The sequence below is a fragment of the Lissotriton vulgaris genome, chromosome 10 (assembly GCF_964263255.1).
Source record: "Lissotriton vulgaris chromosome 10, aLisVul1.2, whole genome shotgun sequence".
In the NCBI taxonomy this organism is placed as follows: domain Eukaryota; kingdom Metazoa; phylum Chordata; class Amphibia; order Caudata; family Salamandridae; genus Lissotriton; species Lissotriton vulgaris.
The window spans coordinates 47,401,043-47,420,050 of record NC_141698.1 but is presented as its reverse complement, the minus strand read 5'-3'; the positions used below and the strand labels follow the sequence as shown (position 1 = coordinate 47,420,050).

General features: G+C 45.7%; 1 protein-coding gene across 2 annotated transcripts in view; it reads left to right on the top strand.

The window, feature by feature from the left end:
- The first annotated feature begins 2,877 nt into the window (after window positions 1-2,877).
- The window catches only part of LOC147684564 (metalloproteinase inhibitor 1-like), a 29,204-nt gene continuing 13,073 nt past the window's right edge, over window positions 2,878-19,008 (top strand). The window contains exons 1-3 of one of the 2 annotated variants that reach the window (XM_086940402.1): window positions 2,878-3,009; window positions 7,623-7,791; window positions 18,189-18,262. In XM_086940402.1, the coding sequence (XP_086796528.1) occupies window positions 7,626-7,791; window positions 18,189-18,262 (240 nt within the window). In that variant the 5' untranslated portion in view covers window positions 2,878-3,009; window positions 7,623-7,625. Of the gene's footprint in view, window positions 3,019-7,622; window positions 7,792-18,188; window positions 18,263-19,008 lie in introns of both variants that reach the window. The other variant, XM_086940403.1, reaches the window with a different exon arrangement.

The following is a 19,008-nucleotide window of genomic DNA, read 5'->3' as shown; positions in this document are numbered from 1 at the left end:
TGCTCTGTGTTAAAGGGTCGTGTGATGGGTGTTGCTGGGGGCGTTATCCATGGCCTTTTGACACTGCTCCAGATTAACGAAAAGTCGTTAATCTGAGGCGGTGCCAAAAGCTTACGCCTCCCCATGGAGGCGTAAGGGAGGCTCAACGGGAAGAAATATCTTTATTTCTCCTCGTTTTTGCTTTTTCTATGTGGGCTGCATTCACACATACAAAGCGGAAAAGCCTCTTGTGATTATTTTTGTACAGAAAGGTTTCCCTTCCTGTACAAAAATATTCATCCCCGCAACGCAGGCACCCTTGCACCATGGTGTAAAGGTGCTTGCATTGGTGCACGTCAGCCCATTGTGCGCCAGCGCAAAGGAAAAGGACTGGAATGTGCCGTATCTTATAGATACGAAGCATTCCTGACTTTTTCTTTTGCCGCAGGGAAGAGCAGCAGGAAGGACTGCTGTGCTTTCCTATGGTCAAACCTCATAAATGAGGCCCTAAGTTCTTTGATGGACTGTGGAGCCTGCTTATCCGGCTAATCTGTGCTGGCGTCAGGCATGTATAGGCTGGCAAACGTTGATAATGCCCTTTCAATGTGGAGGGTTTGGGTTCCCAGATTTTTATTTATACTACTTGATTGCCCATGCGCGGTACGCATACTACTGGTACCACCCAGACGCACGGCTGGCATACCTGAAGCTAGAGTACTCACAGGTCCATCCGGGCTCTCTGTCAACAATCCTCACACAGGGACTTTCACGGTCCCCCTCTGAAATTTGCACGATAAACCCCCGGCCTGGGCTTGGGAAAATTACGACGATACATGGCGGAGGGCTTTCTATACTCCCCGCACTTGCCGTTACAAGACAAGCCATTGATCCCTCTCACTCGTGAAGCCCTGACTAACCAGGCACTGTCCCGGTGTCAGCTGCCAGGGCCGGACTGGGAACCAGAACCGGTCCTGGCAAAGTGCTCCGCCGGCCCCCTCTCCCCACTCCTGGGGGGTGGGTTGAAGGTGCAGCCTAGTTCTTTGATGGGGCCGGTTTTCAGCCGATTTTGCTATGCAGCAAAAACTGCCCTGTAACAAAAACGCCCCTCAGGGGCCCAAAACCGGCCCCCAACCCTGCGACGCACCAGAGGATTGCCCAGTGCCTGCTAGGGCCAGTCCGGGCCTGTCATCTGCACACAGTGGGCAATCTTTTTCGGGATACCAAACTATGGGCTGTAGCGAGCCTGTCAGAGGGTCGTGCGATATCCTTGATGGATAGGTTTCTTTTACAAAGAACACAGGTTTGTACATAAGCTGCAATAGACTCCTCAATTACTGAACAGGGAGGGTTTCTCCCACTTTCACTTATGATTACATCGGTTTATAATTTGCAATTAGTCCCGCATCTGTATTGACTAATTCAGAGACCACCTGTGGGGGGGGGGGAAGGCTCGCGTAGCATGGGAGCAAGATCTGGGCCAACCCATGACTGATGTGCAAGAGATAATGCAGATTTTATGCATTTGACATGGCAGTGCCTGACGGTTCAGACCTTCTGGGTAGAAGTATTCAGCTACCTCACTTCCATGACTGAATCAACCTGGCCCCTTCTCCGTTACCGGCGTTGTTGGGATATGTCCAACCCTTGGCCACTGGAATACGGTGCTTCACTGCCATTGCCCCCCTCCTTGAAAAAAGACAGGTATCTGGGCCTCTGCCACAGCTCTGGTGGTCAAAGCTTGGTTGAGAGATTTAATTTATTGTGATATGACTAGTGATACCTATGCTTCATTACTGCCCCCCCCCCACACCTCTAGGCCTAAGAATATGCGGCAGCCCCTTCGTATTTGTTTATTACTTAACCTTGAGAAAACTGACTGAGGTAGTTCATTAATATTTTCTTAGGAGGCACTGGATGTGGCAATCTAGGAATTTGTTATATATATGCATACACTGGGGGTCTGCGGGGACAAATGCCGGCGACACTGTTGTTCCTCACTGCTGAGAAAGGGTGGACTTGAAAGGTTCTGACCTTTTTCATTTTATCGTTCTCCATGTTTTATTCCTACTGGGTGCCAGCGACTCGGTGATCGGACAGGTAGCAATCAATGGTGCTCAGGCTTAGATTGAAAATGCGTATTCTATAACAATTATCCTGGCTGGCATTGACTTGCAGGCTATTTATGCCCTGCCTAGTTATTTTTGGTTATTGCCATTGCAGTGATGCCCTTTTGACCCGATCGGCTGAGGTTATGTTGTTTTTTGTTTGGTGTATTATCTGTCATGATCTGCTGTCTTATAGTTTTGATTCTCCTGTCCAAAGTGGCTACAGCTATGCACCTTTACGCAAGTCCTAAAAAAAGAAGTGGGGGGACGCTGTCACCGGAAGTGACGTCATAATAGGAAATGACGCCACGAAAGGTGGCTCCGATCCCGTCCTAGAGAGGCCAAAGGGTGAAGTCCAGCTGTTTGGCAGGGGGGACGGCATCCACCTAGTAAAATAGGTGGCTTGGACGCCGTCCACCCCGACTCGAGCCCTGCCTTTAGGACAGATTCATTGTTGCAAAAAATGCAATAAGATCATGTTTAGGAAAAAAACAGTGAAAACCCACTTGCTTTGACACTGCTTGTTTAATTTTACCTTCAGTATTTTTCAAATTCGACCTTCACTTTTTATGTATGTTCCATTTTATTTGTCGTAGTTTACTTGGCTGTTTTCCTTTGTTGTTGTTGTCTTTTATATCTCTTTATCGGGAAGGTCTCTCCAGCCTCCAGTACCTTGCTGTTTTCCTGACCTTTTCCATAGTTTATATTGCATAAGCATCATATAGGAGGAGCAACAGGTTGATCTCTGCCAGGTGCTTCCAGACAGCCTCTCCCACTGGAAAACGCCTCGCCTGCTTGCTCAATGCCGACTGACTGTCTTATAAAAGGACCTCAGGCTCATTCAAAATCCAGTCAACTCCTGAAACCGCGCAGAGATTTTGCACCATCAGACTTTGAGGCAGTTGACTCCAGATTGAAGTAACAGGTGAGGAAGGTCTGTGTTTATATTTTAAAAATTAATGATGTAGTAATAGGCTTTACTTTGGATTAATTGACTAGAAAGACAGCAAAACATATTGAGTGAAGCAAGGACAGCTATCAAATTTGCCAGGAAGTTTTCTGGGAGTGCTTGGACGGCTGTCTTGCAAACACTATGGGGCATATTATCAAGAACGGCGTTAAAATTATCGCCCCTTTAGTGGCAGGAAATTCCCGCTAAAGCAGCAATTATGAACTTGATAATATGCCCTTAAATGTGGCAGTAGGCAGTTCATCAGGGTGGGGAGGCAATGTTGTCCATCACCCTGAACCCCTGTGCTCCCTCCGGAGAATTCACAATCGGACCCTTATTGAGACATTTGCAGGGCCAGTAGAGTTGCAGAGATTTTCGCATGATTATATATTTGCACATTTGCCACGTAATCCATCATCTGCTGCATAATCTGCATAGTATACCTAAAATATGTTTGCTTCTAGTGCAAAAACATACAAAATTTACAATAAATGTGGAGAGTTGGGTTCCTGACTATGGAAAATTTTTCGCAAAGTTTGGCTGGTTATATTTAGTTAACTGATTGCAGTATTTGGCTGTTAAATTTTTACTAATATAACTCTTTTCTAGACACTAACACCAGGTGTAAAAATGACTAAATAATCTAATATTACCACCACAAAATGTGCTGCATTATGTTGCATACTTAGCTATTTCATGTTGCACATTTTTTTTAACCCTGCCGCATAATTTGGTCCTCTGCTGCATAATTCTAGCGTCCCTGCCTATAAAGAGAAGGTGCGGAAGTGTGTGCCTTGAGGTATGGCAGTGGAAATATTCAGGGCTTGGCAGAATGTGCATGCATACCTGACAACACACATGATGCCACCGTGTGGCACACGATATTGACTTCCATCACACGGTCCCTCAGTGAGGAGCCGATTCACAGGGAAAACAAGCTAAAACTTCTTAAAATAGTGGTTTTCCCGATCATTGTCCAAGGCTTTGAACTGCCGACGTCCATTAAGGGGTGTAACGAAACCCCAGGACATTAGCACCAGATAATTTTTTTTTGGGGTGGGGGTGGGGGGGGCGGATGGGGCTTGGGGGTAGGGTGTGGTTCAAAAGAGCCTCGTGGGTATTTCTCGGCACAAGGACCCTGCCCCTTTCAAGGTATGAGAGTGAGGCAGGCGCCAGCTCGGACGCAACATTAAATACTTCAGAGTGAAAGCTGGGACACCTGATGACGGCTCTGGAACCTTTACTGCAGCTGGGTTTCGTCTTCACCCTTCGCATACTCATTCTTTGCTTGCTTTGATAACTTTATTTCGGTCAAGGACCATAAAAGTGCAATAATATGTATACAAGCACAGAGATAAAACATAAATACAATAGAATTAAAAAGTTATTAAACTTTGGTTATCAAAGAAATGGTAGAGGGTAAAAAGCAGTAGTCCGTTATTTCTTATGAATAAAAACAGTTCTTCTCCGCCACATGCCAAGTAAAAACCCGGAGACAGCAAAAACAATGAGAGGGGCAGTGTCATAAGTTAAAACTCTACAAGCGTGTACACAATGTCTGAAGCCCAGGTTTTTGCATAATGGGATGATCCAGCATCTCCGAATTTCACTGTATGCTGGACAAAAAAAGAGGATATGTACAATGTTTTCCCTGGCGTAATTACAGGCAGGGCAGTTGGCCTTCGTCGTTTTTGCCCATCTGGATGTCAATGCCCCAATCGGAAGAGAGCCGTGCCTCAATTGGATATATAGTTTTCTTGCTAATGGAGGCTGCACCAGGTCCAGGAACACCACCGTCCTGTATTCAACTTTTGTTATAAGGAACTTAGTGGACAGTCTGCCCAGGGAAGTGGGACAATGTAGCAATTTAAGGTTATGCGATTTTACAGCTGCCACCAGTACAGTCCTTTGCATCCTCATGCAGCTGTCCTCCGGTGTGTCACAAAGTTGGGGAAGGCCAATTTGATAAAGGAGAGCCTTAACATGTACCAGCCAAGGTATGTTCTTGTTCTTTAACTGCCCCCAAATAGTATTGAATTCTGCTCTAAAAGGTTCAAGCTCCGGCACAGACCAGAGCCTTCTCCAATAGAGCAGGGGTCGTGCAGCCACCAAATCAATAATAGGTTCCAGGCCCAGGTCCAAGCGTAATGGTACGAGGGGCGTACTTTGTGGAAGACCAAACAGATGTTGCATAAAGGACTGCTCGACTTTCAATAAATTGCATGGATTAGTGTGTTCCCAGAGTTCGGCAGCATACAAGACTGCAGACCTGACCTGTGTTATGTATATCTCTAGGGCAGGGGTAGCAGGTTTAAAGGTTGAGGCTCTATGGAGTCTGCCTACGCCACCGATAATCTGTGCAAGTCTCAGGGAGGATTTAGAGACTTGATGGTCCCATGCAAAGTGCTCGATCAAAGTCACCCCCAGCTATATAAAGGTCTTGACTCGGTCTAGTGGGGTTCCATTCAATGTGGGATTTGGGCGGGTGTGCCCTGGCGGGTTGAAGATCATGAACTTGGTTTTCTCCAAGTTGATCTCCAATCCCCGCGAGGCGCAAAAGGAAACAAACCCGTCCAGAACCCGCTGGATGCCTGATGATGTCCGCGACAACAACAAAGTGTCGTCCGCGAACATCAGGGCGAGCACCCTATCAGTAGCCAGGCGTGGGGCATCGTTGTCCCTGACACAATTAAATCTATCTATCAGGCCATTAACATACAAGCTGAAGAGAGTAGGGGCCAGTGCGCAGCCCTGGCGTACGCCCCGGGTAACAGGGAAGCGGTCAGATAATTCCCCGTTTTTCCCACACCTCACCTGGGCGTAATTCCTGGTATGAAGTCTGATTAGGGCATCTAGTAAGTAAGGAGGGAGACCAAGTTCCTCCAGCACCGTCCAGAGCCTCTCCCTAGGAACCAGATCGAATGCGGCCCGCAGGTCCACAAAAACAAGGTAGAGGCTGCCACCCTCTACTCTTGCAGCTTTCCAGTATAGGACCTGGAGTCGAAAGATCTGGTCCAGAGTCGAGACTCCTGATCTAAATCCAGCTTGGAGGGTGGTCAAAGTTTTATTTTCCTCCGTCCAGCCCAGTATCTCTCCAGTAGAATTCGGCCCATCAGCTTCTGGGTCGTGTCGAGTAAACTAATTGGTCTATAATTAGATGGGGCGAGCGGGCAGCCCTTTTTAAAGATTGGAACAATCTCGGCTCCCAGCCAGGTCTCAGGTACTGGGGAACCCTGTAGAACAGCATTAAACAGGACCATCAAGTATGGGGCCCAGATTTTTGGCTGGGAGCGAAAAAGATCTCCAGGGAGCTCATATGCAAACAGTGGGTGTGTATAGGACACTGATGTGTATGCCAACCTGTTATTAATACATCTGTTTGCCTAAGATTTCTCCTCTTGATAACACATGGGCGGGGCGTGTTAGAAAGACTCTTTTTTATAACATTAGGTATCAGTAAAAAAGCTTATCTTTCTCCGGGTCAGGTGGCTCAGTGGACTAATGTGCGTCCAATGCAGGGGCCTGTGTTCGACCTCATGGTCGCAGGTTCAAATCCCAGCGGATCCACTCAGCCTTTCATCCATCTTAAGTCGATAAAATGAGTACCATTGAGTTTGGCAACAATGAATCTGTTACTCAGCGCCAAGAGACCTCTGGGTGAACGTGCGCTTTACAAATACATATGTCATCTTTGTAACAAGTGGCTCCTACCCATATGCAATTCTGTGTAGTATATTATTACGTAACGTCATGCAAAATTTCTTCTGCATTTAGGACAAGGAAGTGTGTGTCTTTAATATTTCACTGTACTGTGTGGAAGATTCAGTACATGTACGAGACCCCCGACCTCTTTATCAATCTAGGGTATGGTGGCAGGTGCAGATTGCAGGGTAGCTATCAATATATAGACATGCCACTAAATCTAATCTTTGGCAAATATGGAACCCTAAAGACCTTTACAGGTCAGTGCTGTTCTAAGGTGTGACGTGGATGTTGGGGTACACCCGGAGATGTCAGCAGCCCTGCTCACCAGAACTGGACACCGGGTGCATGCAATGCTTTGTCATGTATGGATGACCAAGCTGCAAATGAGAGTGGACAATCAGTACTCACTACCTGGCCCTTCTACCAGCAGGTCCCATTCAAAAATTAGGACCTGTTGGCTCTGAAACGTCAGCTGAATATTTATAATGGAGTTAATGACCCTTGCTACAAACAACTGGCCACAGATTCATGAATCAGGGCCTCCAACCTCTCAGTAGTTTTCAGAATCAAGCTGTATACCTCCAAGCCCCACCTCTCAGACCAGCATGCTGTCCCTGAAGTTCTACTTTAGTCTGTGCAGCCTAAAGTCATTATAAACAACTGTGAACAAAAATGACCACTCTCAAGGACATCAAAGACTCACTAAGGTTACATTAGTTGTCCCTGCACATCCCACTAGAACATTAGGACATTTATAATATTCACAAGAATGTTAGGTATTTCTGTGACAGTCTGGTGAAAGGTACTACCTTGCCACCTCTACCCAACCTCAACAGTTCAAGATTTACAATGTTGCTCTCCTGTTTTCCTGTCTCCGTTAGAACATGCCCACCAGAGGTACAACCATGACCTTCAGGAAATTCATGGACCCCAATAAGTGTATCTTCCTTGTGGCGGGTCTTCTGATTCTGGAGATCTCTAGCCCTGTTGACGCTTGCTCGTGTTTACCATCAGTTTTACAGAACAGTTACTGCGATCCAAATACTATTGGTGAGTTGAAAAAAAAAAGAAAATGATAATCTTTACTTCTGTTTTTTAAGAAATTGTTTCTTTTGATTTTACTTAAATTATATATTTAAAATGCTTCTGTTTGCTCATTGCATGCCACTGGTTAGCTTTAGTGCCACTCATATTTGCTTAATTCTTATTTGATGCTTTCCTGTACTGAAGCTTGTCAATCTTGTGTTTGTCCCTCCACTGGAGAGTAGCCTCTCAATCATCTTTCTGAGTGGCTGGCATGTAATCAATCAATCAATCAATCAATAAATCAATCAATCAATCAGTCAGGGATTTATAGAGTGCAAGGCTACCCACAGAGTGTCCCAGTCCTAAAAAGGTTTCAATACAACTGAGCCCTCCCACACTAGTGTCCTCACTGAAAGGCTACCTTGAATAAACAGCTTTTGAGTGATGCCTCAAGCTATTTTCCTCCCTTAATGCACGCACATTTGGATGAAGGGCGCTCCACAGATGTCCATATTAAAGGACATCTTTTGGATCCCATATTCTCCAACCTCACTAGACTATCAGTACAATCCCCTATCCCCCTCCCCTGGTCAGATCATTTTTTAGTTCCTTTTAAACTTAAACTCTTAGTTAATGACCCAGACACACCCCTCCCCCAACTTCCCTCCCGCCCATGGAAAAACTTGGACACAAAGTCCTGGGCACAAGTACTTTCCTCTACCACGCCAGTACTGGACCCAGATCCCTCCAGAGCTGATGTCCAACTCCATGAATGGATCAATAATTCTCTAGACACAATCCTGCCACTCAAATCTCTCCCAACAATTAGGAAATCTGCTAAACTCCCTTGGTTCACCCAGGAACTACGAGATCTAAAAAAAAAATGCAAAAGACTAGAGCGCCTATGGAGAAAAAATTGGACTATGGAAAGCAAAATAGAGTACAGAGCCTCCATCAAGCCCTATAAAAACTCTATTAAAACAACACAGGCCACCTTTTTCGAGAAAAAGAAAGCTGCAGCGGCCATTTCGGCAAAAGAGACTTACCGTATTGTACATCTCCTCACCAAAATCCAAGACCCCCTACCCACTCCTGACCCGGAGGGCGCAAGATGTAACCAGATGGCCGAGTTCTTCTCCTCAAAAATCGACAAAATTCTGACCTCGCTCCCGGCCCCCACTTTCACACAAGCTCGCACTAATCCTTCCCCTCCCCCAGAGGCTCCCTGCCTACGTACCTTCCCCCACATCACCACAGAGATGTTTCTATCCATCTTACAAGATGTAAAAAGTGGTGCCCCGTCAGATCCAGCTCCCATCAGCAAGCTTAAATTGGTCGCCTCAACGGTAGCTCCCTCTCTTACTAATCTCATTAATGCCTCCTTTAAATCAGGCTCCGCCCCGGCCAATTGGAAGAAAGCCACGGTCAGGGCTCTCCTAAAAAACCTCACCTAGACCCCATGGGCCTGATTCACAGAACTAACTTAAGACAAAATCCTAAACTTACAACTTTTGGTATTCACAGAAGTTAGGATTTTGTCTTAAGTTTGTCTTAAGACAGACTTAAGACAGACTTAAGTTAGGATTTTGTCTTAAGTTTGTCTTAAGACAGACTTAAGGCAGACTTAAGTTAGGTTTTTGTCTTAAGTCTGTCTTAAGACAAACTTAAGACAAAATCCTAACTTCTGTGAATACCAAAAGTAGTAAGTTTAGGATTTTGTCTTAAGTTAGTTCTGTGAATCAGGCCCCATGGATCCAACCAACTTTAGACCCATATCGCTTCTTCCTGCCATCAGCAAAGTCGCTGAATGCATGGCCAACCTGCAACTCTCTAAATTTCTGGAAGTCAACCATCTGCTTCGCCAATCCCAGACAGGGTTCAGACCTGGACAAGGCACAGACACTGCACTGTTAGCCGTGGTCGAAGAAGCTAGGAGCATCATGGACGCAGGAGGATCAGTGGCAGTGATCCTCCTCGACCTGAGCGCCGCCTTCGACACGGTGGACCATGCAATCTTTGTCCACTGGCTAAGTCTGATAGGAGTCGCTGACTCCGCCCTAGCTTGGATCAAATCCTTCCTGGAAGATAGATCCGTTCAAGTGTCGGATGGTTACGCCACGTCCAAGGCACAGCCACTCCAGTGTGGGGTTCCACAGGGCTACTCCCTGAGCCCCAAGCTTTTTAATGTTTACATGTCCCCTCTAGAGGACGTTGTAGCGCTTTTTGGCATAAAACTATAATGTATGCCGACGACACCCAGCTGGTGGTCTCCCTCAATCAATTATGCAATAGCCAACATAATCTGGCTTGCTGCCTAGATAAGGTGTTTCAGTGGATGTGTGAATCCCGTTTAAAACTAAATGGAGACAAATCGGAGATACTTCTCCTGGGAAATCCAAATAAAATCCCCACATCCCTCTCCTGGCCACCATGCATGGGAACGCCTCCAACCCCCAAGTTAAGAGTCTTGGTATCTGGCTGGACCAGGACCTTAGCTTTAAAACTCAGGCCAGAAAAACCGCAGGCATCTGTTTCGGCCTCATCAAGATGTCCCGAAAGATCCTCCATCTGATTCCATCCCAATCTAGAAAACTTCTGATGCAGGGGCTGGTGAACTCCAGACTAGACTACGGCAACGTCCTGTATCTGGGGGCCCCAGCTTCAGTAGTTCATAGACTGCAGTGCACGCAGAACGCAGCTGCCAGAATCCTGACTGGAACTAAAGCGAGATGCTCGGCCAAACCAGCTCTCAGAAGCCTTCACTGGCTTCCAGTGAAAGAACGGGTTACTTTCAAGACCCTGTGTATCTCCCACAGAATAATGCATGAAGAAGGCCCCCCGATCCTGAGACCCTTGATGAAACCGCATCAGTCCAATAAACAATTAAGATCCGACTCTCTCGCCCTTGCCAGAGTTCCAAGGATAAGGAAGGCCAGAACCGGCGGTCGCCTGTTCTCCTACAACGCCCCTAAGCTGTGGAATTCCCTCCCACTTACTTTGAGGAGAGAACATAACCTCCTCAGCTTTCGGAAACAATTGAAAACCTGGCTCTTCCCTTGAACCCTCATTCTTCCCTGCTTCTCCCTCTCTGGATCTATGGTCACTAGCGCTGGGATGCCCTAGGGTAGCTATGCGCTTTATAAATCCCACTCAACTCAACTCAACTCAACTCACGCCAGTGCAACAAGTTGGGAGAAAGATGAACCACATCATTTTTCTGAATAGCTCTACATGTCCCAATATGAGGAAAAGGAGCTAACCAGCACAATCCCAGTATGCTGGCCTTAAATTGTAAATTACTAGCCCACATCTACTGAAAACGACCACCAGATGTTTCTTACATGTCCTAGGTCCTTCAGGACAGTTGTTTCTATTGAAAGAGAAAGCTGTGTGTCATCAGCATATGACCCTATCCGGACCCCAAAAGACTCAATTAAAGAGGTTAAAGGTGCCATATAAAGGTTAAAAAGAGTTGGGCTTAGAGAGATCCTTGTGGGTCTTCAAAATTGGTTACTTTAGGGTCGGAAGCATACAGACCCACCCAGACAGATCGGCTTCTATCAGTGAGATAAGAGCCAACCCATGCCAGAGCAGAACCTCCGACTCCGATGTCTTCCTTTCAGCCTGTTTCCCACGATCAAATACCAACTTGATGGAATCTGTTACCTCCACTAGTGCTGATTCAGTCTGAATCTTGACTGTGAGTAGTGTCACAGCTGCCCCTGTTCCAAGCATTTGGAGAGCTGCCCATTAATGAGCTTCTCCAATATCATTGACACCGCAGTTAAAAGTAAAATCTGCCTGAAATTAGCAAGCACTGATCTGCCAACAGCGTTTTTAGAAGAGCCATTAGTTTGTCCTGTTTCCAGCAAGTTGGCGCAGTGGCTGATTGGATGGAACTTTTGAAGAATTGATTCAAATGCTGATTGATCATCTTCAAGCTAGCAATCAAAACCCATGGAGGACATGGATCATTAGGTGAGCCAGATTTACAAGCGTGATTTATATTTTCCACTGCTGACTTTTAGCATACCAATTTGTTCTTGCGCACTTCATGAGTGTGCATGTCTTTTTTCATCTGTCTTGTTTGATTCTATTCCCCCAACCACACCTGTGTTGCTTTTTCTTGCCTGTATACAATGCTTAAGTTGTGGACTTATAAATGTTGGAGCCGGCACTATCGAAGGTTGTGGTGCGTAATACAAAGACTTTGTAGTATTGAATACCCCTCATGCCTCTTTCATCTGAGGCATGGGGGGACAATTGTCCAGACAATGGCTGCCCCTTATCTCAGTCTTGAGGGTTGTTTTTTATTCCTCAATTCTCCCATTGTCTCTTTTTTCCATCTTTCTATACCTTCTTCTTTCTTCCATTTGTATTTTTTACTTCTTACTCTGCATCAAAGTCTTAGAAGGAAAAAGTAAGTGTCAATGGGCCCCACCTGCAACCTCCAGATCAAATTAAGCACTGCCCATATATTTCTTTCCCACCTTCCCAAGTAGTCTACCTTGCCCCAGTCCACTGGTTGCTTTTCTGCCCACCCTTCTTGTGATTCTATGACCCCCAGCTCTCTGTGTTACTTCCCCCAACCCCAATGTTGCTACCCCGTGTATCTTCCCCAATGTTACAATACCACATGTCGTTCCCTCAATTGTTCCTCCTTGAAAACACGCTTTGCACTACTTTTTGTTTTATATGCCAATCCATTGTAAATCGGCAAATAAAAAGAAAAATAAAAGCAAACGTGCCTTCAAAATAACACATCCACAGCAACCACATGATCACACCTATTTTAGGTATGCTGAACATTATCAGTAATGCTATACAGCATAGCTAAAAACATTGACAAAGCCCACAGGTCTCAAAGGTGAGACCCACTGGGTTTGCCAGTGATCGCCTTTATGTTGGCAAAAGCCAGAATGCAACCCTTTTAGATGTATTCTGTGCATATATGAATGACCTAGATCTACAAATAAAGTATTCAAAATCCTTACTATTGTGATGTGGTCGCCCAAGCACTTAGCCCAAGATTTTTAAAATGGGAGATAACAACTTAGTAAAGGTGATAAATGTTAATTGTTTAGAGACTATTTGTATTCAATCACTTAGTTGGAAATCACTTTTAACATTAAGTGGGTCATTAGGATGGCGGGGGGACTTTGTCCGCCCGCCATCCTATCAGGAAATTCGTACATCTCGGAAGGATACATAATCAGTATCCTTCCGAGACGTACGAATTGTAGTGCTACGGCCTGGCCCTTATCAAGGTGGCATTTGCTCCTTACGCACTACACTTTTCTCGACGACTTTAAGACATCATTGAATTCATTGACCTAGTGGAACCATTGCTCAACTTTAATATTTGCCCTGACGAAGTTCTTTCAAGAACGAAACGCGTTGGCTGATTGTTTTTACACCTATGCTTTGGATTTATACAATTAAAGACTTTTTCTATGAAGATACTGATTGAGCTTCTTTATTAATTCTTGGATACCTTGGTAGTGCACCACTCCATTGTTTTTGGTGATTCTGTTTCCTGTTTACGGGTTGTACCCCGCAACGGTGGGTACAGGAGTCGTGTATGCACACCATCAGAACACAAGTACTGTCAGATACCTTGGGAAATAATTAGAGGTTGGTGCGGCACTTGGAGTCCACCGTTGGCCCGTTGCATTCAGTTCAATATTGGGAGGGCTGGCATTCCCATTAATGCACTCATGGTAGTAGCGAAATGGAACTGGAACACTTATCTCCAACAACAGTGCAGGAAGACTCCATATGCACCAGAGATTCTGCTGTGGACACACCCTGACAGCTTTCGACTCACACACCATCACAACACAAGAACATAGTGGGAGGTGGAGATAAAGAACTAGGGAGACCTGTTTAACGAGGGACTGTGGTTCCACTTTGAGGAATTGAAAAACCAATATAATATAGGTGCGAGTAGCTTCCTACTTCGCAGAGCACAGCAGACGCGCCTACAACTAACTTACAACACTAGCTTAGGGAACCAGTGGTCTAGACAGGGCTGAGGGTATTTGTCACTCACAGGAAGCACACCAAAGCCTTGACAGTGCTCTATACCGCACTATTTTAGAGGAAAGAAATCTTGATGCCCCATCTGCCAAATAGGTTGAGTGACCGCCTGCATTTGGAGATCACAGAAGCTAAATAGGGGAAAAGTTTTGGAATTGTCAAAATGATCTCCAGAATTGCAAGACTAAAATGTATTCAAGTTAATTACTTACTTTATGTGTGTTAGACCTGTCAGCCCTAGGGTGGTCTTTCCTTGTTTTTTTTCACCCTCGCCTTGGTTTTCCACGCTCTTTTTTGTTAGACCTATGTCTCCGGGCACCTTACCATTGCTAATCAGTGCTAAGGTGCAGGTGCTCTCTCCTACCAACGTGGCTGCCACAGGCCCCTTCTACTGCGGAGTGGTCTTTTTAGTAGCACCCTAGTAGCCAGGAGCTGGCTGGGACCCTTAGATACTGTTGCAACACCAGCCCGCCTTTTCTGCCCATAGCTAGACTGTGGAAGCTCCTGGAACCTTCCGGAATAGGGGAAGGGTCTCCATTTGCCGCCTCAGAGAGTGGTCACCTGACCTGGGAATATTTAAGGAAAGGAGGGAAACCTTTTAGATAGTTAGGGCATTAGTGACCTGGGAGAACCTACGCAGCAGTCTTAGGCGGTAGGGCCTAGGGGGGAAAGCGCTGCTGAACTCGCCGCTGCGGTTCCGGCTGTGTGCCCCGGAGCGCTGCCTGCTGTGCCGAAGTGCTGCCTGCTGTGTTGGAGCGCTGCCTACTGTCCCTGGCACTGTGTCGGAGCGCCGCTGCCGCCCCTTGTAGTGCGGACCCCGCCTGGGCCTTTGGCCCCTGCTGCGGCCTGACGGGCGCCTAGGGAGGCCCCCGCTTGTGGACAGCGTTGCAGTGGCCCCCGGTGCCAGGAGAGGGCCACCGGAGTATAAAGTGGGCCGCGCCAGGCCCCGAAGCCATCACGAGCCCCACTTGACGGGGGCACCCGGCCGCGTCATTGGCCGCGCCCCTGCCTTTGCTGCCCGGCAATTGGGGAGAGGCTGACACGCCCGCAGGCCGCGCTGCCATTGGCGGCCACGTGCACGCCTCCCCTCAGCCGCCTTTGATTGGTCACTGGGCTCCGTAAGGCCGAGAGAGGCCTGGGACCCGTCCTGCTGCTGGCGAAGGAGACTCCCAGGAGAGCGTGAGCCCCCCATCAGCCCCCGAGCTCTGGGGCTGCCGTCATCACCGCAAGGGGCCCGGGAAGGCCCAAAGACTCAAGGTAAAGCCCCGGGGGAGGGTGAAGGACTCCAGTAGAAGCGGGTCCTCCCCGGAGTGTGAAGGAGGCCCCGGAACCGCCCTCCTCTACCGGAGACTGTGATTAGGCCTCGTTTAAAACCCGCATTGGGCCTGAAGGCTCAGAATAGGAGAGAAGTTGGTAGAGGCCTTCTGAACTTGACCCCGGATTCTAGTAATTGCTTACATACTGTGCCCGAGGTAACCCCTGGCTCGGGGAGTGTTCTTTCCTGCATGCCTTCGAGCAGGAAACCCTGTTGATGTGACTGGTATGCCATTGATGCAGATGTTACCCCCTTTAGCAATCCACTTTCCCAAGAAACGCTTTCAATTGGAACGGGTCCGCTGAAATGTTTGTCACACCACACTTGCATATGGGGAATGTGTTATTTGAAAGTGTTCTATGAATGGGTTACCCTGCATCTATAATGAATTGTTGCTTGACCCTTGACAAGAGAGGTTTTGCTTCTGCCCAAGTACCCAAAGAATAGTTTTACTGTTGTCTAGGCCTCTATGATGGAATGTTGCCTAGTCTTTACTACAGGAGAGGATTTACCTGTGCCGACCAAGAAATGTTAGTAATGAGTTAATGTTGAAGTGATTACTGGATTACCCTGAATGATTTACCAGTCGTGACTTGGGTTTTAGATAAAAGTATATTGATTTTAACAGATCAGCTGGTGTGGTGTCAATTATTGTGTGCGTTTCCAGTCTCAGTGGGAGTGTGTGCTGTATGGTCACATTACACCTAAGCTTTCAGGTGCCTACCTGCTCACGCCAAGCTGCCCCCGTGGAATTGGTGACCAAGTTCGCACAATGTGTATTCGACTCCACAATGCATAGGTCAAAGTATCAGGATGCCACAAATTGCTGCCCACACTGTGCAATAGGGGAGGCAGAATTCATGCACAAGGTCCGGTACTGTGTACAGTTGTCTGTATACTGGGATTAAGTAACATAAACCCTAACAGACATTGAAAAAGACCCTGTTGACTGCCTACTGAGCCCAGTGAATCACACAAAAAAAGTGAAAAAATCTGTGTAAGTTTATGGACCCGGCTCTAGTCCTGGTGAAAAATTGTATATCAATGTTCTAGTAGGCACTGGCAGTGCCTGGCATCTTGCACTGGTTGCTGATATGAAAAATGGAGAAGTGCAAAGCTGCTCTCTGCCCTTGAAGCATGGAGATGAGCGAGCACAGTATTGATGTATGGAATGGGTACTTATGAAAGATGGAAGCTAAAACGGATATATGTCCCTCTTGGCTTCTGTGACTTGTCTTAACTGAGATGTTAGTATGGGGGGACAAAACCGATTGCAATACTCCATACACGGGGGGAGATGGGGATCTGTAGACTGCAGTGATACCTCATCATGAAGGATGCCACATAGCTGTCTATCCCCCCCTCCACTAATACAAGATCAAGGGGTACAAGAGGAGGTCTTGGTGGCCTTTGGCCACTGTTGATGTGTAACAAGCTCAAGTTTATCATGAAACCCAAGATAATTTGAATGAAAAAAGATCAATGACACGTGTTCACAGTAAAATACTGAGCTTTCTTAAAAATTCGCCAGTCGCCCTCTGCCCTTCAGATCAGCCCCTCAGTAGAATTTGTTTTTCAAAAACAAACTTCCAAAAGGGGGAAAATAAAAACACTATTACGTCCGACACCCTCCGATTAATTTTGTTTCTCAGGGTTTGGTGGCCGTTTGTGCATTTTTTTGTGTAGGATCACAAGGCTTTACCTGACAGTCCCGAACAGGAAAAAAGTAAGTCAGAATGTCCGTCCTAAATAGTCCATTCATGAGGGCATCAATCCAAGGTTTCTGCTGGCAGAGGCAGCAAGTAGGAACATGGTGATATACCTTACTGAATAAAGCAACCTGGCCACCAAACTCTAAAGAAGGCAATTATATCCAATATTAACATGAACTTTACACCTGGCAAGAATCTAGCCTTCCAGGATTTATTTGAAAACACATCTCCAACCAAAACTATTTTTGAGAAGCATGCATGTTGCATACTATCATCTTCCAGTGTTTTCAAATGTTATATGATCAAGGGGAGAGCTGGCCATCCAGTGAACCATGTCACAATACATCTCAAAACCCAAGATGACATCATCAAACAAGATGACATTCTAGAATGCTTATCTCAGTGATTGTTTAAGATGCAGGGCTGGATAAAGAGGACTCTTTGCCCCGTTAAAAGAACCCCTCCTGCACTTGCATACAATCAGGCCAGGTTCTAGTGGTTCTTCCCAAAGCCAGTAAGGAGCAAAGGCCCACATGCATCAATGTTACATTTTGCGATTTCTTAATTGCGAAAATTAAGGAATCGCAATTAAGAAATCGCAAAATGCTATGCATTAAAAAATCGCAATATTTTTTGCGATTCTGTATTTTTCCTTCATTGCGATTCACAATTTGCATTAAGGAAAACCCTTCCCATTGATTCCTATGGACCAAAAGGCCCGTAGGAATGAATGGGAAGGCATTCACATTTTGCGAATTTCAAATTGCGATTCGCAAAATGTGAATGCAATTTCAAGGGTGGAGGGGGGGGTCCAAAGAACCCCTCCCTGCACCCCTGAAATGTAACTTTTGAATGCAATTTACCCACACACATGCCCCAAGGGCATGTGTATGTGTAAATTAAAATTGTCAAAAATGCAATTTGTACATATTTGAAAGTTTTCGGTAAATTAGCATGAAGTTCAACTTCACGCTAATTTACCACTTCCAAATTTCGAATTTGCAATTACAAAATGATTATGCATTTAAAAAATCTGAAATTGCATTTTTTTAAATGCAATCACAATTTTAGAAATCGCAACATGGTTGTGATTCCTAAAATTGCGAAATGCATGGTGCATTCCAAATTAGTCAATTGCATTCGCAAGCGGCCGAAAATTGCGATTCGCACCGTTTGCGAATGCAATTGACTTTGATGCTTGTGGGTAAAAGCCACAAAGCTAGATGAAATTGGCGTCTTTTTTACTTAGTCTTTCAGGTAGTAATATACATCTTCCTTGGGATGGTAATACTTCCTTACTTAATAATTAATTGATGGTAATTTGCTGCTGATTGTCTCTTTTTTTTGTCTGACAGTTCTAAAAGTTAAAATCTTGGAACCCTACGAGAAGGCGGATGGGAAGAAGGGCTTTAAAGTTGAAATCCTCACGGTAATGTTATTTCTGTTTCTCATAATTCACAGCGTGAGTGAAGGGCATCGCCATTATTTTGACAGTATGGCTTTCATTAGGAGAGGGATAACAAAAGAAATGCAACGTTTACATCTCAGACCATATCCCTGTTCATTGAGCTTGAGATGCCACCAGGCTGATCACAAACCCAAACACCACTGTTAACTTCCAGCTGAACTTCTTTCTAATCTTTCACTTGGATGAATTTGAGGAATATATCTGACTAAACATCTTACAGTTAGTAGAAAGAAGCCCTGTATTTGACTGGGGTACAACTGGTCTGGTTTTGGCAAGCAGTTCCAATGGTTACTTTTTTTTACACTTTGTTTTGCAAGCTTATGCAGAACAATACAAAGAGAATAAAAGACATGGCAGGGAAATACTTGCTATACAAATCAGAAATAAAAAAAAATAACCGCTTTAATGGATGTCAGAGGAAACTATCAGCCTGATTCATGAAGCAAAATTGCACTCGCAAAGGGCAAGATTCTCAGAATCTTGCCTTTTGCGAGTGCAATTTTGGCATTTGGGATTCACAATCCCAAATGCAAAAATCGCTAATGAGGAATTAGCAAATATGCGAGGATTAGCATTTAAGGAATCTCTATTAGAGATTCCTTAAATGCTATTCATGACACTTGCAAAAATTGCGATTTAGCAAAATTTGGCCGCTATTTACCGAGAGGTCAGACCTCTCGGTAAATAGCAAAAACATAGAAAAATGC